Source organism: Narcine bancroftii, chromosome 8, assembly GCF_036971445.1.
Source record: "Narcine bancroftii isolate sNarBan1 chromosome 8, sNarBan1.hap1, whole genome shotgun sequence".
NCBI lineage: Eukaryota > Metazoa > Chordata > Chondrichthyes > Torpediniformes > Narcinidae > Narcine > Narcine bancroftii.
The window spans coordinates 146369229-146385819 of NC_091476.1; the positions used below are offsets into that span (position 1 = coordinate 146369229).

At 44.3% G+C, this 16591-nt stretch overlaps 1 protein-coding gene across 4 annotated transcripts in view; it reads right to left on the bottom strand.

Moving 5' to 3' along the window:
* The window catches only part of ptafr (platelet-activating factor receptor), a 151855-nt gene extending 137357 nt beyond the window's left edge, over positions 1 to 14498 (bottom strand). The window contains exon 1 of one of the 4 annotated variants that reach the window (XR_011343450.1): positions 10825 to 11045. Coding sequence is in view for 1 of the 4 variants with exons in the window: in XM_069895186.1 (XP_069751287.1) it covers positions 14113 to 14232 (120 nt within the window). In the remaining 3 variants the exon portion in view is untranslated. The other 3 variants (XM_069895186.1, XM_069895188.1, XM_069895187.1) reach the window with 3 other exon arrangements.
* Between the last annotated feature and the right edge of the window lie 2093 nt (positions 14499 to 16591).

Genomic DNA, 16591 nt, shown 5'->3' on the forward strand with positions numbered 1-16591 from the left:
TGCTGGCCGACTATTGATGGACACTGACACAAGAGGCATCAGATGCTGAGTACAAACAAAAATTAGCAGCAAATCAGATGAACTAATGCAATGTGTCAGCATCAATGAGCAATTAAACATGCTAAATTTTCTAAAAGTTATTTCAATGTTTCTCCTACTTGATACAGCAAATCTGAAATTATCTTTGTGTTCACCTTGAATAATGCCCAAATTTTCTTCGGGAAGCAAACTTTATTTAAAAAAAGTGTTGTCACTTCATCAAGGACAGCAGAGCCACATAGTACCTGCTCCAGAAATTGCAGTGGTTTTATTTAAATGATGGACCCTGTGATTGCTGGGTATAAAACACAGTGGTAAAATCACTGGACAACATTGGAAGTCTGGAAATCCAAGTTCATGTGAAAAAGCGCTTTGCAGCTGTAGAATGTAAAGTTTGGTAATTGTGAGAGATAAGTAAAACTGATATAAAAATATGAAAGATGAGGAAACTAGTATGGATATGTGTAATGAATAAAGCCAGTATGAATAGGATAAGAATAGATATTAGAATGTAGGAAGTAAAGTTAGTTTGAATAAGATAAGGGTCTTCTAGCCTTAGACAGAATTAGCAAGTTCTGCATATAAGGTTGTAGCCCTGAGAGTCGGGAAGGTGTGAATTAGAACAAAGACAGGTTTGTGAATAAGGACAATGAGGATAATGACAGATGAGACACCGGACAATGGCATGAAGGGACACCGACAGGATACCCCCTGGTCCTCCAAGTTCACAGAAACAGCACTTAGGCAGACAGGATTGCCTAATGCCAAACTCATCCAGGAGGCAGAAGAATGTAAGGGGGAGGGTATTTCTATACTGAAATCAACTGTATAAAAGTTGGGTGAGCCCCAGTGTATGTGTGTATTCCCAGGGTAAGGGGAAAGCACCCAACTTTGCATTGTTGTATAATAAATGTTCTTTGTTCTCAATTTTTGTCTCAAGCAATTTCTGTGAAGGTACTTCTGTTTCTCACAGTAATGAAATAAGGCAGGAATGAAAAATTACTATCAACGGTCCCAGTCTTGAAACTACTGGGTTGCTTTCCTTTCATTCATCAAGGGGAAATTTACCATTTTTCCCTGGCTGCCGAAATGTGACTTGCAGACACATAACAATGCAGTTAGTTCTTAATAGTCCCCAAGACTAGCACCACCATGTTCATGAACCGCTGCTACCCCTCCACTTAGTGTTCCCACTTTCAGCTGTTCTATTCCGCTACAGTATTAGGAAATCATCATGAGTCAGAAAACAAAAGTCCTTTAAGACACTGTGATTGTAGTAAAAACACCAAAATGCTGGAGTAACTAAGCCAGTCTTGCGGCATATTGCCGACATTTCGGACCTGAATCCTTCTTCAAAGAATAAACAAAGTCATGAAATCTCAGAATAGAGACAATGCTGGGTGGGGGAGGGGTCCAGATCAACAAAAAGTGTTAATTGGATAAGGAGAGAGGTGAGAATTGATTTTGTCTGTGTGAAAGCAGAAGAAAATGGGAGAGAGCGAGACAGAACTGGGGGAAGGTGATGGGGAAAGAAGTGCAGGGGGAGGTGGTTTGAATGAAAGCCAGAGAAGTCAATATTAATGCCATCTGGAAGGAGGGTGCCCAGACAGAAGATGAGGTGTAGTTCTTCCAATTTGCAGGTGGTCTCCGTCTGGCAATGCTTAAGAGTTCAATCAAGGTTCAGATTGGTGGAGCAGCTCCCATGGACTGATTATTTCTACCCACAGATGCTGTCAGACTTTCTGATTCTCTCCAGCAATTCTTTGCCTGACCAAGATTCCAGTATCAGCAGCTTTGGTTCTCCTCATAATCTAATTCTCGTGTGTTCTTTTGTTCTTAAAAATACTGTCTCCCAGAGTTAATCCCATCTATACAAAGGCAGAGTAGATTTATTACAAACACAGCATCCAAATTCATGTGGCATGCTTCCAATGCTCTAACCTCTCCAGATCAAAGGGTTTATATGTCCATGGTTTAAAAAGTAAAAATAAAAAGCTGGAGAAACTCAATAGGTCAAACAGTATATTTTATATAGCAAAGATAAAGATACATCACCAACATTTCTGGCTTGACCCCTTCGTTAAGGCATGATGAAAATGTAGGCAAGTCGCATGTACTTTGTATAGCAAAGGTAGATATATCCCCAACATTTTGGGCCTGAGTCTGAAATAGGGAGCCTGCCTACATTTTGCTCATACCTGAATGAAGGGCAACAGATACCAGCAGAGGAAGACAAGATCAAGGAAATTAAGAACATTGCCTGTTCTGGCATTAAATTGTGGCTATGAATTTAGTGGCTTGAGGTTAAGGTTTAATGTACTATGGGGGGGGGGGGGGGGGGAAATAACTTCCCTCTATGCATTTCACAATTGGAGAAGTTCAGTACCAGAGGACAAGGGCCAGTCTCAGTCAGACATGAGAAATCAGCCTGACAGGTTAAGATAACAACATTTGTGACAATGAAACTTCAGTGCAGGGTTTCGTGTCACACAAGACAAAAATTACAGGGTATATAGCATTAAAGAGAAAAGTACAGTGCATCCATCTTTTATAATGGGAGATCCACTCAAGAGTCTCATAACAACAGGAAAGAAATTGTCCTTGAATCTGGAGCATGTGCTTTTAAACTCAAGTATCTTCTGCCCGAAGGTGGTGGGGGATGGAGGAGGAGAAGAGTGCGACCAAGGTGGAATGCGTCCTTTAATATATTGTCTTCTCTTCCAAAGCAGTGGAAGGTGAAGACAGAGTCTATGAAATCTGCTCCCCCATTAGCACACCACATGCACAGAAAAGAAACTCCAAAACTTTTCCCAACTTACAGCCTGCCCCAACTATCCCTTTTATTTGATCATATTAAAGAAAACATCAATTATGTCTGATACTGCATGAAGATATGATCTACAAAGGCGCCAGAGTTAATGGTTAGCGCTTCACCTTTACAGCGCCAGCGATTGGGACCGGGGCTTTGTGAGAGATGAGTAAAACTGATATAAAAATATGAAGATGAGGAAACTAATATAGATCTATGGGTAAATGAATGAAGCCAGTATGAACAGGATAAGAAATGGATATTAGAATGTAGGAAGTAGAGTTTAGACTGAATAAGATAAGGGTCTTCTAGCCCTAGATAGAATTAGCAGGTTTTGCATATGTAATTAGTAAGCCCTAGACAGTATTAGCAAGTTCTACATATGAAGAGGCTGTAGCCCTGAGAGTTGAGAAGGTGTAAATTAGAACAAAGACATTTGTGAATAAGGACAATGAGGATAATGACATGATGAGACACCGACAGGACAGGATACCCCTTGGACCTCCAAGTTCACAGAAACAGCACGGAGGCAGGCAGGATTGCCTAATGCCAAACCTATCCAGGAGGCAGAAGAATGTAAGGGGGAGGGTATTCCTATACTGAAATAAACTATATAAAAGTTGGGTGGGCCCCAGTGTATGTGTGTATTCCCAGGGTAAGGGGAAGCACCCAACTTTGCATTGTTGTATAATAAATGTTCTTTGTTCTCAATTTTTGTCTCGAGCAATTTCTGTGAAGGTACTTCTGTTTCTAACAAATGGGGACTCGTCCGGGATCCCACTCACTCCACTGACAGAGTGCACGACGACGGGGGTAGGTGCACCTCAGCTGATTCAGCTGGACTAACGGATGAAGGGTGACTGGTCAGTGGATGAAGCGAGTGATATCCAAGAAGAGGCATTGAGAACAAACAACGAGAGGACGTTAAGGAAGCGCGCTAGAACTAGCTACTGGACCTCGGTAAGAGAAATTTTACTTACCTGTTAGTATGGGAGGTGTGAGTAGTAAGGAAGAGAGTCCTAGTGAAGGATGAGAGGATCAGATAACCAAGCAAAGTCGGTTAGGATTAATGTTATCTGATTGGGGTGCGGGGAGAACCCGTGGGAAGGACAAACTGACCATGGTCAGGTATTGTTGTTTGGAATGGGTTAAAAGCCCGATTAAGGGGAGCTCTGTATATTGGCCAAAGCTCAGATCGGAGGATGACTGGATGTGTCAAGCATTGAACATCTGGCTCTATCAAAACCAAAGAGATAATCTTGAGAGCAGGGAATATACAGCCTGCTGGCTCAGGGGATCGTTTGATCAACTGGTTTTGAATGAAAAGGAATGCAAGGACAAGAGAGATGAGGAACCTTTTGTCCCTGAACCACAAGGATGGGATGTGTTACATTCCCTTCCTCTACCTTATGTTCCTCCTATGCCGGCTCCTATCTTCCCCCCCCCCCCCCCCTATGCTCTACCCTTCTGCACCTTCCCCTCCTCCCCCACAGCTAGAGAAAAGAGAAGAAAGTAGGAGTGGTATGATGACCCTTCACAAAGTACTCAATTACCACCTCTATTGACAAGAGAGGGAGGAGACTTTAATTCAGAGCAGTGTGAGACCCTCCGGGAAGAAAGAGCAGAACCCTTTGATTAATTTCCTAGAGAGCAGGAACCTAGACATAATAAGCCAGAAACTAACTGGATGAGACCTTTACGGGAAGTTCCCATGGGAGGGGGTCTCGGTTTTGTAAATGTACCCCTGACTAGTCCAGAGATGTGTAATTTTAAGAGAGAATGCCCAATGCAAGCCAGGGAGACGCGACCTTACGCACTGATGTGTTGGAATCTAGGGGTTAATTAATCATAGAAAATATGTAGAATATATGCTTATGTACTATTCAGTTTGTATACATGAATCCAGTACTATGTAGCAATTTAATATTTAAGGTAAAGAGTAATGTAAGTAAGGGGCAGCCACAGGATGTAGCAAAGTTGGCTGATTACAGTAGGTTTAGAATTGCCTGCTCCCAAAATACAAAAGAGAGAATATGTATGAAACAATTTAGTAGGAAGGTTAAGGCAAAAGGAGGTGATGATTAGCACAGGAGTCGATGGCCAGACAAGAACAAGGAGAATCCTGACAGAGACTGTCAGAATCAAAGAGAATGGAAACTAACTCAGTAAGAAGGCTAAGACAGAAGGAGGTGTTGAGTAGAACAGAAGAACATGGCCAGATGAGAACAAAGAAATAATTAGAAATATCTGGGATATGAATTGATTTCTGATCAAAAGAACAGGATATTCTGACCTTGAGGATTAAAAAAAGATGGGAGCTCTACACCCCAGATAACTGCAGAGCAGGAAATTACTTGTGATAAATCTCATGCAAGAAATCTAGCAAAGAAAGCCAACTTTTGTTCGGTATAAGGTTGAGCTATATAAACTGTAGAGACTGGACAGTAGAGGTCAGTCTTGGGGAATAGCTCACTGTGCAGGTGACCTATGAACTAACGACTGAACCAGAGCTCTGTTAAGCTTTATTCTTATGCTGTGTAATAAACTGATTCTCCATTTAACGAACATGCTGGACTCAGACGACACATAGACTAAATTAAGGGTAGGGTAAAGCCAGAGTCTGGCAGATGGAAGCAGATTATGAATGGGGGGGGTCACGGTTCTCAGTCAATACACACCGTGGGGCTGCACGGAGAACCATTGGTAAATTTAAGCATAGGACCCCACAGTGACAAGATGACCTTTTTAGTAGATTCTGGGGCAGCCCGGTCTAGTACCTTACAACCACTCGAGCGTGTTAAGATAGAGGGGACAGTGATGATTTCGGGAGTAGGAGGAAGAGACTTTACAGTCCCTGTATTAAGAGACGTAAGAATACAAATGGGAGAAAAGGTAATAACAGAGGATATTTTACTAGTTCCCCAAACTGGAGTTTGTTTGTTAGGACGAGATTTACAGGACCAATTGGCTATTGGAACCAGACCACAGGAATCAGGTATCAGGGTTCAATTGTATGTATTAAACGAGGAAGATCGAGAACTAATAAATCCTGGAGTATGGGCAGAAAGAGGCAATAGAGGAGTGTTAGATATTCCTCCCCTGCAAGTTACTTTAAAAGATTCTGAACAAGTAATTAGATGAAAACAGTATCCAATTCCTATGGCTGGCCGAAAGGGGCTGCAGCCAGTAATTGACCAGTTGATGAAAGATGGGATACTCGAACCTTGTATGTCACCTTTTAATACCCCAATTTTACCTGTCCAAAAACCAGACGGTACCTATCGATTAGTGGAGGATTTGAGGAGCTGAACAAAATTATTCTCACCCGTCACCCAGTTGTACCTAATCCCTATACAATAATGGGTAAAATTGATCCCCATAGTAAATGGTTTAGTGTGATTGACCTCAAAGATGCTTTCTGGACCTGTCCGTTAGCAACAGAGAGCAGAGACATGTTTGCCTTTGAATGGGAAAATCCTTTTACTGGACGTAAGAATCAATACCGGTGGACGGTCCTTCCCCAGGGCTTTACAGAATCGCCAAATTTATTCGGCCAGGTCTTAGAACAAATACTAGATGAGGCTCCTCGGAGAGAGAATTGTCAGTTGATACAATATGTTGATGCTTTGTTAATTACGAGAAAAACTTACGAATTTTCTGGAGAATAAGGGTCTCAGGGTGAGCGAATCCAAATTACAATTTGTTCAATCAGAAGTTAAATACTTAGGTCATCTGGTAAGTCAGGAAACTAGGAAAATAAATTCAGAGAGGATACGTGGTATTTTACAGATCCCCCCCCCCCCTCCAAAGAATGCCCAAGAACTTGGGAAATTCCTTGGTTTAGTGGGATACTGTAGAATCTGGATTGAAAATTATTCTAGCCTGGTCAGATTTCTCTATGGTAAACTCATGAAGCTGTTGTCTGGACAGAGGAAGAGATTAAAGATTTTAACTTGCTGAAACAGCACCTTATTTGTGCCCCAGAGTTGGCTTTACCCAACCTAAATAAGCCATTTGACCTATATACCAATGCGAAAGGAGGTGTAGCCACCGGAGTACTAACACAAGAGAGGTCAGGCTGTAGACAGCCAGTTGCTTTTCTGTCAAAAGTTTTAGACCCTGTTTGTCGTGGTTGGCCAGAATGTGTGCAAGCCATCGCAGCCACTGCTATTTTAGTTGAGGAAGGACGAAAGATTATGTTTGGTATCCCGATGATAGTTCACACCCCTCACACAGTCCGCAATATTCTCTTACAACGTGCTGGAAGGTGGCTCACAGACTCTAGAATTTTAAAATATGAAGCGATCCTAATGGATAGGGATGATTTGACCCTGATTACGAATAAAGAACACAATCCAGCAGCTTTCTTGGTTTCTCCAAATTCTGACAATACCATAAATGAGTTAAAGTATGTATGTTTAGAGGTAATAGATTTACAGACCAAAATTAGAGAGGATTTAAGTGATGAACCTTTACAGGAGGGTGAAAGGTGGTTTATTGATGGATCTTCTCGTTGCATTGATGGCACTCGCTATAGCGGGTATAGTGTAGTGGATGGGAAAGAAGGAGTGGTGATTGAAGCCAGTCACCGTCCCGGTCATTGGTCAGCACAATCTTGTGAATTGTATGCCCACTGTAGAGCTCTCCAGGGTCTAGAGAACAAGGTGGGCACGATCTACACAGACTCAGAGTATGCTTTTGGTGTAGTGCACACCTTTGGGAAGATCTGGAAAGAGCGGAGAATGATAACTGGAAAAGGACAAAAGTTGATCCATGAAAACTTAATTGTCCAATCTCTAGATGCTCTTACATTACCTGAGGAAATAGCTGTAGTTCATGTACGGAGCCATCAAAGTGGTGACAGTCCTGAAGCACAGGGGAACAGACAGGCAGATGCAGCTGCCAAACAGGCTGCACTCACGGAGAAAATAGACATGCAGCTGTTACTACCCACCCCTGGAGTATCCTATTCATTCTATTAAACCTGGTGATTGGGTATAGTAAAAGCATGGCAAGATCACCAACTAAAACCTGTCTGGGATGGCCCCTATTGTGTACTTTCGATTACAGACACTGCCGTGCGAACGAAAGAAAAGGGATGGAGCCACATCCAACAAATTAAACGAGCTGCTGAACCACGGACTAAAGACATTGATAATCTACCCTCCACCAGGCGTGCTGTCCTTCATCCTTCTGATCTGAAAGTTACACTACGCCGGGAAAAAGTGCTGTAATGTTGTTTTTACCATTTACTGTATTGTTTACTTGTTGGTTCCCAATTTTTGGGACATCACTAAATTACTCACAATGTATTAAGTCCTCCTGGAATAGGGGCAGTAGAGGTGACAATTATTTCACAGATATAAAGTATAGTCATAGTGGGGTATGGGTTAATATAGGATCCCAATATGGACCAGGGGAACAGAACGGCTCAAGAGGAGTAGATTTGATTTGTATTTTGGCCTCTACAGGTATGAAAGAGAGGAGTTTTAAAGGGATAGCACAAAGGAGATGGTGGGATAAAGACAGACAGAATGGTAGTCAGGATTGTACATGTGGCAGAAATAGTGTTAATACATATGCTAATGTTCACAGACAGGCTGCAACTCACAGGCTCATTGATACTTATGCTAATGTTCACAGATAAGCTGCAACTCACAGATTAAGTGACAAGAAAGTCCCCTCCCCAACTTGGTCTCCTGTAAAGCATCCTTTGGGTTACACAGACATTCGGAATGTTAAAAAAACCACCACTGTAAGGGGAGTTCCAGCTGTAAACGAAGTAAGCTGCTCCAGAATACTAAAGCTACTTGGCATTTAAATCGTTTAATCAGACTCCAGGCAGCCTTGGAGATCATCACCGAACAGATAGCAATGGCCCTGAATTTATGGGCTGAAGAAAGACGAAAGATACGAGTCACAGTTCAACAAAACCGCCTGGCTCTCGATTACTCGTTGGCTGCTGAAGGCAGCGTTTGTGAAAGACTGGTTAAGGACAATGCTCACAACGGTCAGGCGGTTAAAGACACTTCTTCAGGAGTTCGAAAATATTCCCATGCCCAGGTTCAGACATGGCAACCTTGGTCCGGTGTGGGATGAACTAGACTTTTTATTGGTAACTGGAGTCTGATACCCACAGCCCTTATAGCAGCTGGACTCACTATTCTGGCCATTATGGTGCTCCCCTGCCTAAAGACTTGTGTGCAGTATTTAATTCATCGAACCCCTCGTCAGAACACTATAACCCAAAGGATGTATGTTTCCCAAATTCTGTCTAATGATACTGAGACTGCAGTTCGTTTACTGACCAGCTGGGAAAAAGTCCAAGTTTGCAAGTAATACATTTCAGTTGAGAGATCAGTAATACTGATCTAAAAGAAAAGTGAGGATTGTAAGAGATCAGTAACACTGATCTAAAAGAAAAGTGAGGATTGAGAGAGATGAGTAAAACTGATATAAAAATATGAAGATGTGGAAACTAATATAGATATATGGGTAAATGAATGAAACCAGTATGAACAGGATAAGAAATGGATATTAGAATGTAGGAAGTAGAGTTTAGTCTGAATATGATAAGGGTCTTCTAGCCCTAGATAGAATTAGCAGGTTTTGCATATGTAATTAGTAAGCCCTAGACAGCAAGTTCTACATATGAAGAGGTTGTAAATTAGAACAAAGACAGGTTTGTGAATAAATACAAATGAGGATAATGACAGATGAGACACCGACAGGACAGGATACCCCCTGGACCTCCAAGTTCACAGAAACAGCACAGAGTTAGGCAGGATTGCCTAATGCCAAACCTATCCAGGAGGCAGAAGAATGTAAGGGGGAGGGTATTCCTATACTGAAATAAACTGTATAAAAGTTGGGTGAGCCCAAGTGTATGTGTGTATTCCCAGGGTAAGGGGAAGCACCCAACTTTGCATTGTTGTATAATAAATGTTCTTTGTTCTCAATTTTTGTCTCGAGCAATTTCTGTGAAGGTACTTCTGTTTCTAACAGCTTGAATCCTACACTGTAAGGAGTTTGTATGTTCTCCCCATATCTGTGTGGGCTTTCCCCGGGGACTCCTGTTTTGTAGGTTAATTTGGTGTAAATTGGGCGGCACAGACAAATGGGTTGAAATGACTTGTTACCGTGTGGCAAGTCTAAATCTAAATGTTTTTAAAATGTGCATGTAACAGAAATCTTACAGCATAAGCCTGGTTTCTGGGGTGTGATTCATGCCAGCGATCACCTAAATCAGAGACAAGAGCGCTGCCTGAACCATAGCTGGCCACACCCATACTCCCCACCACCCCCCCGCCCCCCAGCAATATAAGAATCCTTATTGTTTAATTGAATGCAGGCATCACTCTCCCATTCTAATCACTCACTAGGCATCTGACTGTTCACACACCACTGATAGCCGAAGGATTCCCAAACACAGCTGCATCTCTCCAATGTTCTTTTGCAAACGAAATGCCAGTAATATTTCCTGGTGAATGTTGCGCCCTGACATTGTCTCTCCAATGTTCTTTTGCAAACGAAATGCCAGTAATATTTCCTGGTGAATATTGTGCCCTGACATGTGTTTCCAGGGGAAAACATTACTTTTCTTCTCCCCACCCCCCCCCCACCCTCAGGATGGAGAGCTGCTTAATAAGAAAAAAAAACCTGCTTTTTACAGATACAACAACAGACTTCAGTGTCCCCATTGTGCTAGATTTTGCACTTCCAGACTGGAACTAAAAAGTACCTTCGTGTTCACATATGAACTACACAACAAGGTGTCTTCTTCGAACTGAAGGACAACCAATACAACTATCCAAAAATTGGACATCTTATTCTCGATTAACATTACAGCATGTCATGCTCGCAATAGCATCCATCTTGCTTTTCCATAAAATGGTGCTGCTTTTTCACATTAACAATAAAAGTATTTGTTGAGCAACAACACTAAATAAACATGAAAAGAAATGGTAAGTACTCACAATCTCACAGGAGCCTGCCAGAACTTGTGCTAGTTATCTCCCAATCTTAATCATTTCAGCAATCAGAAAAATATTTTCCGCAATGTAGTGTTGTAATCATTCAAGTTGTGCAAATTAAATGGTTTCCCTATGACATATCATTTAGTAATGTGTAAAGCACAATTTCTTCTCTTGTAAAAATGACTTCTGAAGAGGAAGTAACACAGCAGGATATTGTGGTTTTAAAAGCCCACCTCACTGACAAAAGGCAAAGGAGGAAAAACCCAACACCCAACCCCAACCAACCAATTTTCCCCTGCAACCACTGCAACCGTGTCTGCCTGTCCCGCATCGGACTTGTCAGCCACAAACGAGCCTGCAGCTGACGTGGACATTTACCCCCTCCATAAATCTTCGTCCGCGAAGCCAAGCCAAAGAAGAAGAAAGAAAAGTCTTGTACTTTAAAACTGAGAAATGTTGCCATAATTTTACTGCTTTAAAAATGTGGATATAGCTTTAAAATAATGGAGTATTGTGTGTAGTTCTGTTTGCTGGAAATGGTGCAGAACAGATTCACAAGGATATGGCTGGGATTGGAGAGTATGAGTTACAAAGAGTTTGAGTTATAAAGATGAGACTTTTCTTCCTGGAGTGCAGGAGGATGAGGGGGGACCTATTAAAGAGATACGTAAAATCAAGAGAGCTATGGATAAGGTGAATGATCATTCTTTTTTCTCGGGTAGGGAGTCTAAAGGTGTAGATCATATGTTTAAGACAAGAGGTGGAGATTAAAAGGGCTCTGAGGGGCATACAGAGGCTGGTGGGTATTTGAACATAAGGGCCTAAGAAATAGGAGCAGGAGTCGGCCATCTGGCCCATTGAGCCTGCTTTGTCATTCAATAAGATCATGGCTGATCTGATGATAGGCTCAACTCCACCTACCTGCCTTTTCCCCATATCCCTTAATTCCACTACCATTTAAAAATCTACCCAACCTTACCTGAAGTATATTTACTGAGGTCGCCTCCACTGCTTTAATGGGGAGAGAATTCCACAGATTCATCACCCTCTTGGAAAAGCAGTTCCTCCTCGTCTCCATCCCAAATCTACTATCTTGAATCTTGAGGCTGTGTCCCCTCTATAGATGACACTTTCTTTATTCTAATATATCCTAATTTCAAAGTATCATCTTCTAAACACATAACCTACGACATTCCAAATTTTGATCTCTTTAATCCAATAAATCAAACTCTGTGGCTGCTATTTAATGTAGTTTTAATTCGTTGATAAAATGGATAAACATTTTGCACAGCCTCACATTAAGATTTTCATAATGATGAATAACAAACAAAGCATATACTGTATGATAGAGATATAAAACACATAAAGAAGCTCACACTTTAAAGAGATACATAACGATATTTAAAGAGACAAAAAAATTCAAAGAAAAATTTCTTGTGCTCACACCTTGACATCCTGAAGAATAATGAGCAAGTCATTAGTCTGGCAGATATTATGACATTACATTATAGTCACTATGTTAACACTACAAACAATAGTCTCTTAAAGAGAGGCACAAAATTAATTAAGAGTTGTTTTTTTTAAAAACACCTAATTTTGGTCTCCCTCACCAATGAAACAACTTATCTACCTCAATTATACCTTATTTGGAACAATCTGTCAGAAGTGAGATAGGTACAATTTCTTTGTTAAAAAGACACTTAGAACGGGCACACAGATAGGAAGGCTTCAGAGGGACAAGGGCAAATGGGAGAAACTCAGCTGGTCAGCTTGGAATTAATTGGGCTGAAGAACCTGTTCTGTGCTGTGGAACTCGATGACACTCTGACCCTAATCACCATATGAACATAAAGGTGCCTGAAATACCATTTATAAAGACACCGTTGAACTTAGAGGAGTTCAAAATCCTGCTCCAAACACGTTCAAAGTTTTACTCTCAGAGGAAATGAGGCCAAAACCCGGTTCATTTCAAGATTTTTCATAATGTGCTGCAATTCTTCCTGTTGTGAAATCTTTTACCATGATCAGCAGCCACTTGTATACGAAAGCAAAAAATGCAAGAAATGTTCAGTTCGCCAGGCAGTGCTACTTGCCTAACACTTGTTTTATCGTTAACTACTTCCAGTTCTAACAAAATGTCATTAAACCTGGAACCTGACTTCCTGTTCCTCATCCACAGTTACTCCCCGACTTGTTGAGCTTCTCCATCTTTCTTTCAATGGAAGAATTGACAAGGTTTCAACTTGTCTCGCTCCTTACGCTATGGCTCTTCAACTTTTGATGATACTGTGCAGAGCTTGGGACAGAGCATTATGACAGGACAGGTCATGCCTATGTACAAGTTGGAAACTTTCTGCAGTGCTGGATGTTGAAGAGTGACCCAATTCAAGGATATAAAATTATGATGTGTAGATGGAGTTGGTAGCCAAGAGTGTTTTACTCAGAATGGAAATGATAATTGTTAGAGGATATTGATTCAACTCTTTGGACTCTGTCTTCAGAGACTACCAACAAGCTCATATACTCCATGCCTCTGTTTCCTGGGACTAGCTTTATACCCAACCACCAGATGGTTCATACTGGTGTTTCTACTGTAGTTTACCCATGGATGAAAGTCCAAAGTATACTGTTTATTATGAAAGTGTGGTGGTGTGAGCAGTGAGAGAGACACAACCACCACGTTGAGGGTCGTTAACGACTGTTTTTATTCATATTCAGCGCGCCGCTATAAGGGCAGCACGAGCTCAGTCACCTGGTGCATTGTGACATCATCATCGCTGCCCAGGGTGCGCACTGGAAGGGATGCTGGAGTCAGAAAGAAACCTCTAATGACGCCATTTCCCCATGGCTGCCCTGCCATGTGGCGATACAAATGGGAGCGGTTCGGCAAGAGGATGTGCGCCGCTACACAACCTCCCCCACCCCCCGAGAACCGGCTATGCGCCCTGTTGCATTGGCGGCCAGCTCCGGCGCAGCCGTCTGCACCGGCTGTGATGTCCAGGTGAGTCGCCTTCAGGCAGTCCACCATAAAAAGTTCCTCCCGCCTCCCAATGTCTAGGGTGAAGGTTCCTCCAGTTTGGTGCAAGACTTTGTTTGGGCCCTCATACGGTCACTGCAGCGGTGCACCCTTTGCATGAAAAGGAACAGAGCCCAATCGAGTTCTTTGGGGAGGTGGATTGGCCGGGAGTCGTGTCGTGTTGGGGGTGAGGGAGCCCAGTCTCTTGTGAAGGCCCGCAGGCAGGTTTGCGTCGGTGGCTGCGGTGTCAGGGTCTGACCCGAAAAACTCACCCGGTAGGGAAAGCGGTGCGCCGCCGCCGAGGCTTGTAGTTCCTCCTTGGGTGCCGTCCTAATCCCGAGGAGGACCCAGGGTAGCTCGTCCACCCAATCTGATCCAGAGAGCCTGGTCATGAGCGATGCCTTCAGGTGCCTGTGGAACTTCTCCACCAACCCATTGGACTGTGGGTGGTATGCCGTGGTGTGGTGGAGCTATCTGGGTCCACAGGACGGACATGAACTGCGTGCCCGTCACTGGTGTTGTGTGCCGTGACTCCAAATCAGGCGATCCACTGGTTGACCAGAGTCCTGGCGCATGTCTCTGCAGAGGCTTCCTTGGTCAGGGTAGCCTCCAGCCACCTTATGGCGATGTCAACCACAGTGAGCAGTTAACGAGCCTCCCTTGACACCTGCAGGGGTCCATCAATATTGACGTGGATGTGTTAGAACCTGCGAGCCGCCAAGTCAAAGTTCTGTTAGGGAGCCTGCGTGTGATGGTGGACTTTGGTGGTCTGGCACCTGGTGCAGTTCTTGGCAAGTTCCACCACCTCTCTCTTGAGCCCATGCCACACGAACCGCTCTGCGACCATACACACAGTCGTCTTCACTGCTGGGTGAGCGAGGTCATGGACTAGACTGAAGACCCTCGCTCTCCAGTGTGGTGGGACTACCGGACCCGGCGTACCTGTTGACACATCGCAGAGCAGTGTGTCTGGGCTGCTAGGCAACTGGACGTCTTAGAGTTTGAAGCCAGAGATGGCAGTCTGCAAGGCCTGCATCTCCGCATCGTTCTTCTGGGCCTTGGCCAGTTGAACATAATCTAGGCCGGGGGCGAGAGTGTTGATGGCGGGTCGTGAGAGTGCATCCACCACCACCCCTGTGTCGGATATCGGTCGTGAACTCCGACATGAACGAGAGATGGAGCTGTTGTCTGGTGGACCACGGATCCTTGGCCATTGCCAATGCCTGGGTGAGGGGCTTGTGATCCGTGAAGACTGTGAATGGCCTGCCCTCGAGGAAGTAGCGAAAGTGGCAGATGGCCAAGTACAACGCCAGGAGCTCCCAGTCGAAGGCGCGATATTTGAGTTCTCGTGGGCGCAGCTGCTTGCTGAAAAAGGCCAGCAGGTGCCAGAGTCCATCAAGTCACTGTTCCAGGACCCTCCCCTACTGCCGTAGCAGAGGCCTCCACGGAAAGCGCCATGTACGCCTCTGGCCGTGGGTGCACTAGTAGTGTCGCATTAGCTAGGGCCTCCTTCATCACGAAGAAAGCCTTATTTGCCTCTTCTGGCCAGAATAGAGTATTTTCCCAAAAGGGGTGATAATGGCCATCAGCGCAAACAATGGACACATGGTGCGAGCAGCTCCGGGGATGAAATGATGGTAAAAGTTCACCATCTCCACGAACTCCTGCAGGCTTTTTAGAGTGGGGGATTTGGGGAAACGTTGGACGGCCGCCACCTTCTCCGGTGCTGATGTGGCCCCAGCCACCGATATGGTGTGCCCCAAGAACTCGAGGGTCTCCTTGCTGAACTTGGATTTGGCCGCATTGACAGTGAGGCCAAAATCCGCCAGGAAAGCAAAGAGAGTGCGGAGGAGGGCCTTGTGTTCATCACGGCTGCGACTGGCAATAAGTATATCGTCCAGGTAAATGAACACAAAGTCCAAATCCCTCCCTACCGCAACCATGAAGCTCGGGAAAGTTTGGGTCACGTTCTTTAGTCCGAATGGCATACGCAGGAACTCGAAGAGGCCAAAAGGGGTGATAATGGCCGTCTTACCCACATTGTCTGGATGGACTGGGATTTGATGGCATCCCCGCACGAGGACCACCTTGGAGAAGATCAGTGCGCCGTGGAGGTTGGCAGAGAAATCCTGTATGTAGGACACCTATTACCTGTCGGGGCTGGTTGCCAGTAGTCCCCGCATGGTCTCCAGCCCCCAAACGATTTTGGAACCATATGGAGTGGTGATGCCCAGGCACTGTCCAAGCGCCGGATGATTCTAAGTTCTTGGAGTCTGGAAAACTCCTCCTTTGCTTGCTGGAGCTTCTCAGGTGCAGCTGTCTGAGCCTTGTGTGCAGTAGGGGGCCTTGAATGGCAATGTGGTGGAAGACTCCATGCTGGGGCACAGCGGCATTGAAATGTGGCTCTAGGATGGCGGGGAACTCGTGGAGGATGTCGGCGAATTCATCTCTGGTGGCGATTTCGGGCCAACAGGCATTTGCTGTGTCCAGTCATGTGGAGTGGAATGTTTGAGCATTGACAGCCTCTTGCTCTTCATGTCGAACAGGAGACCGTGAGCCCTCAGGAAGTCGGCCCCAACAGTGCAGTGCCCACGGAGGCTGGGACGAACCTCAAGTGGAACTTCTCTCTCTCTATCTGGATCTGTGCCCTGTGGGTGCCATTGGTTCTGATGGTGAAGCCGTTGGCTGCCCGCAAGGTTGGACCACGAGATTAGGTGTTAGTCTCTAATGCAGTGGGGGGAGGGGGGAGGA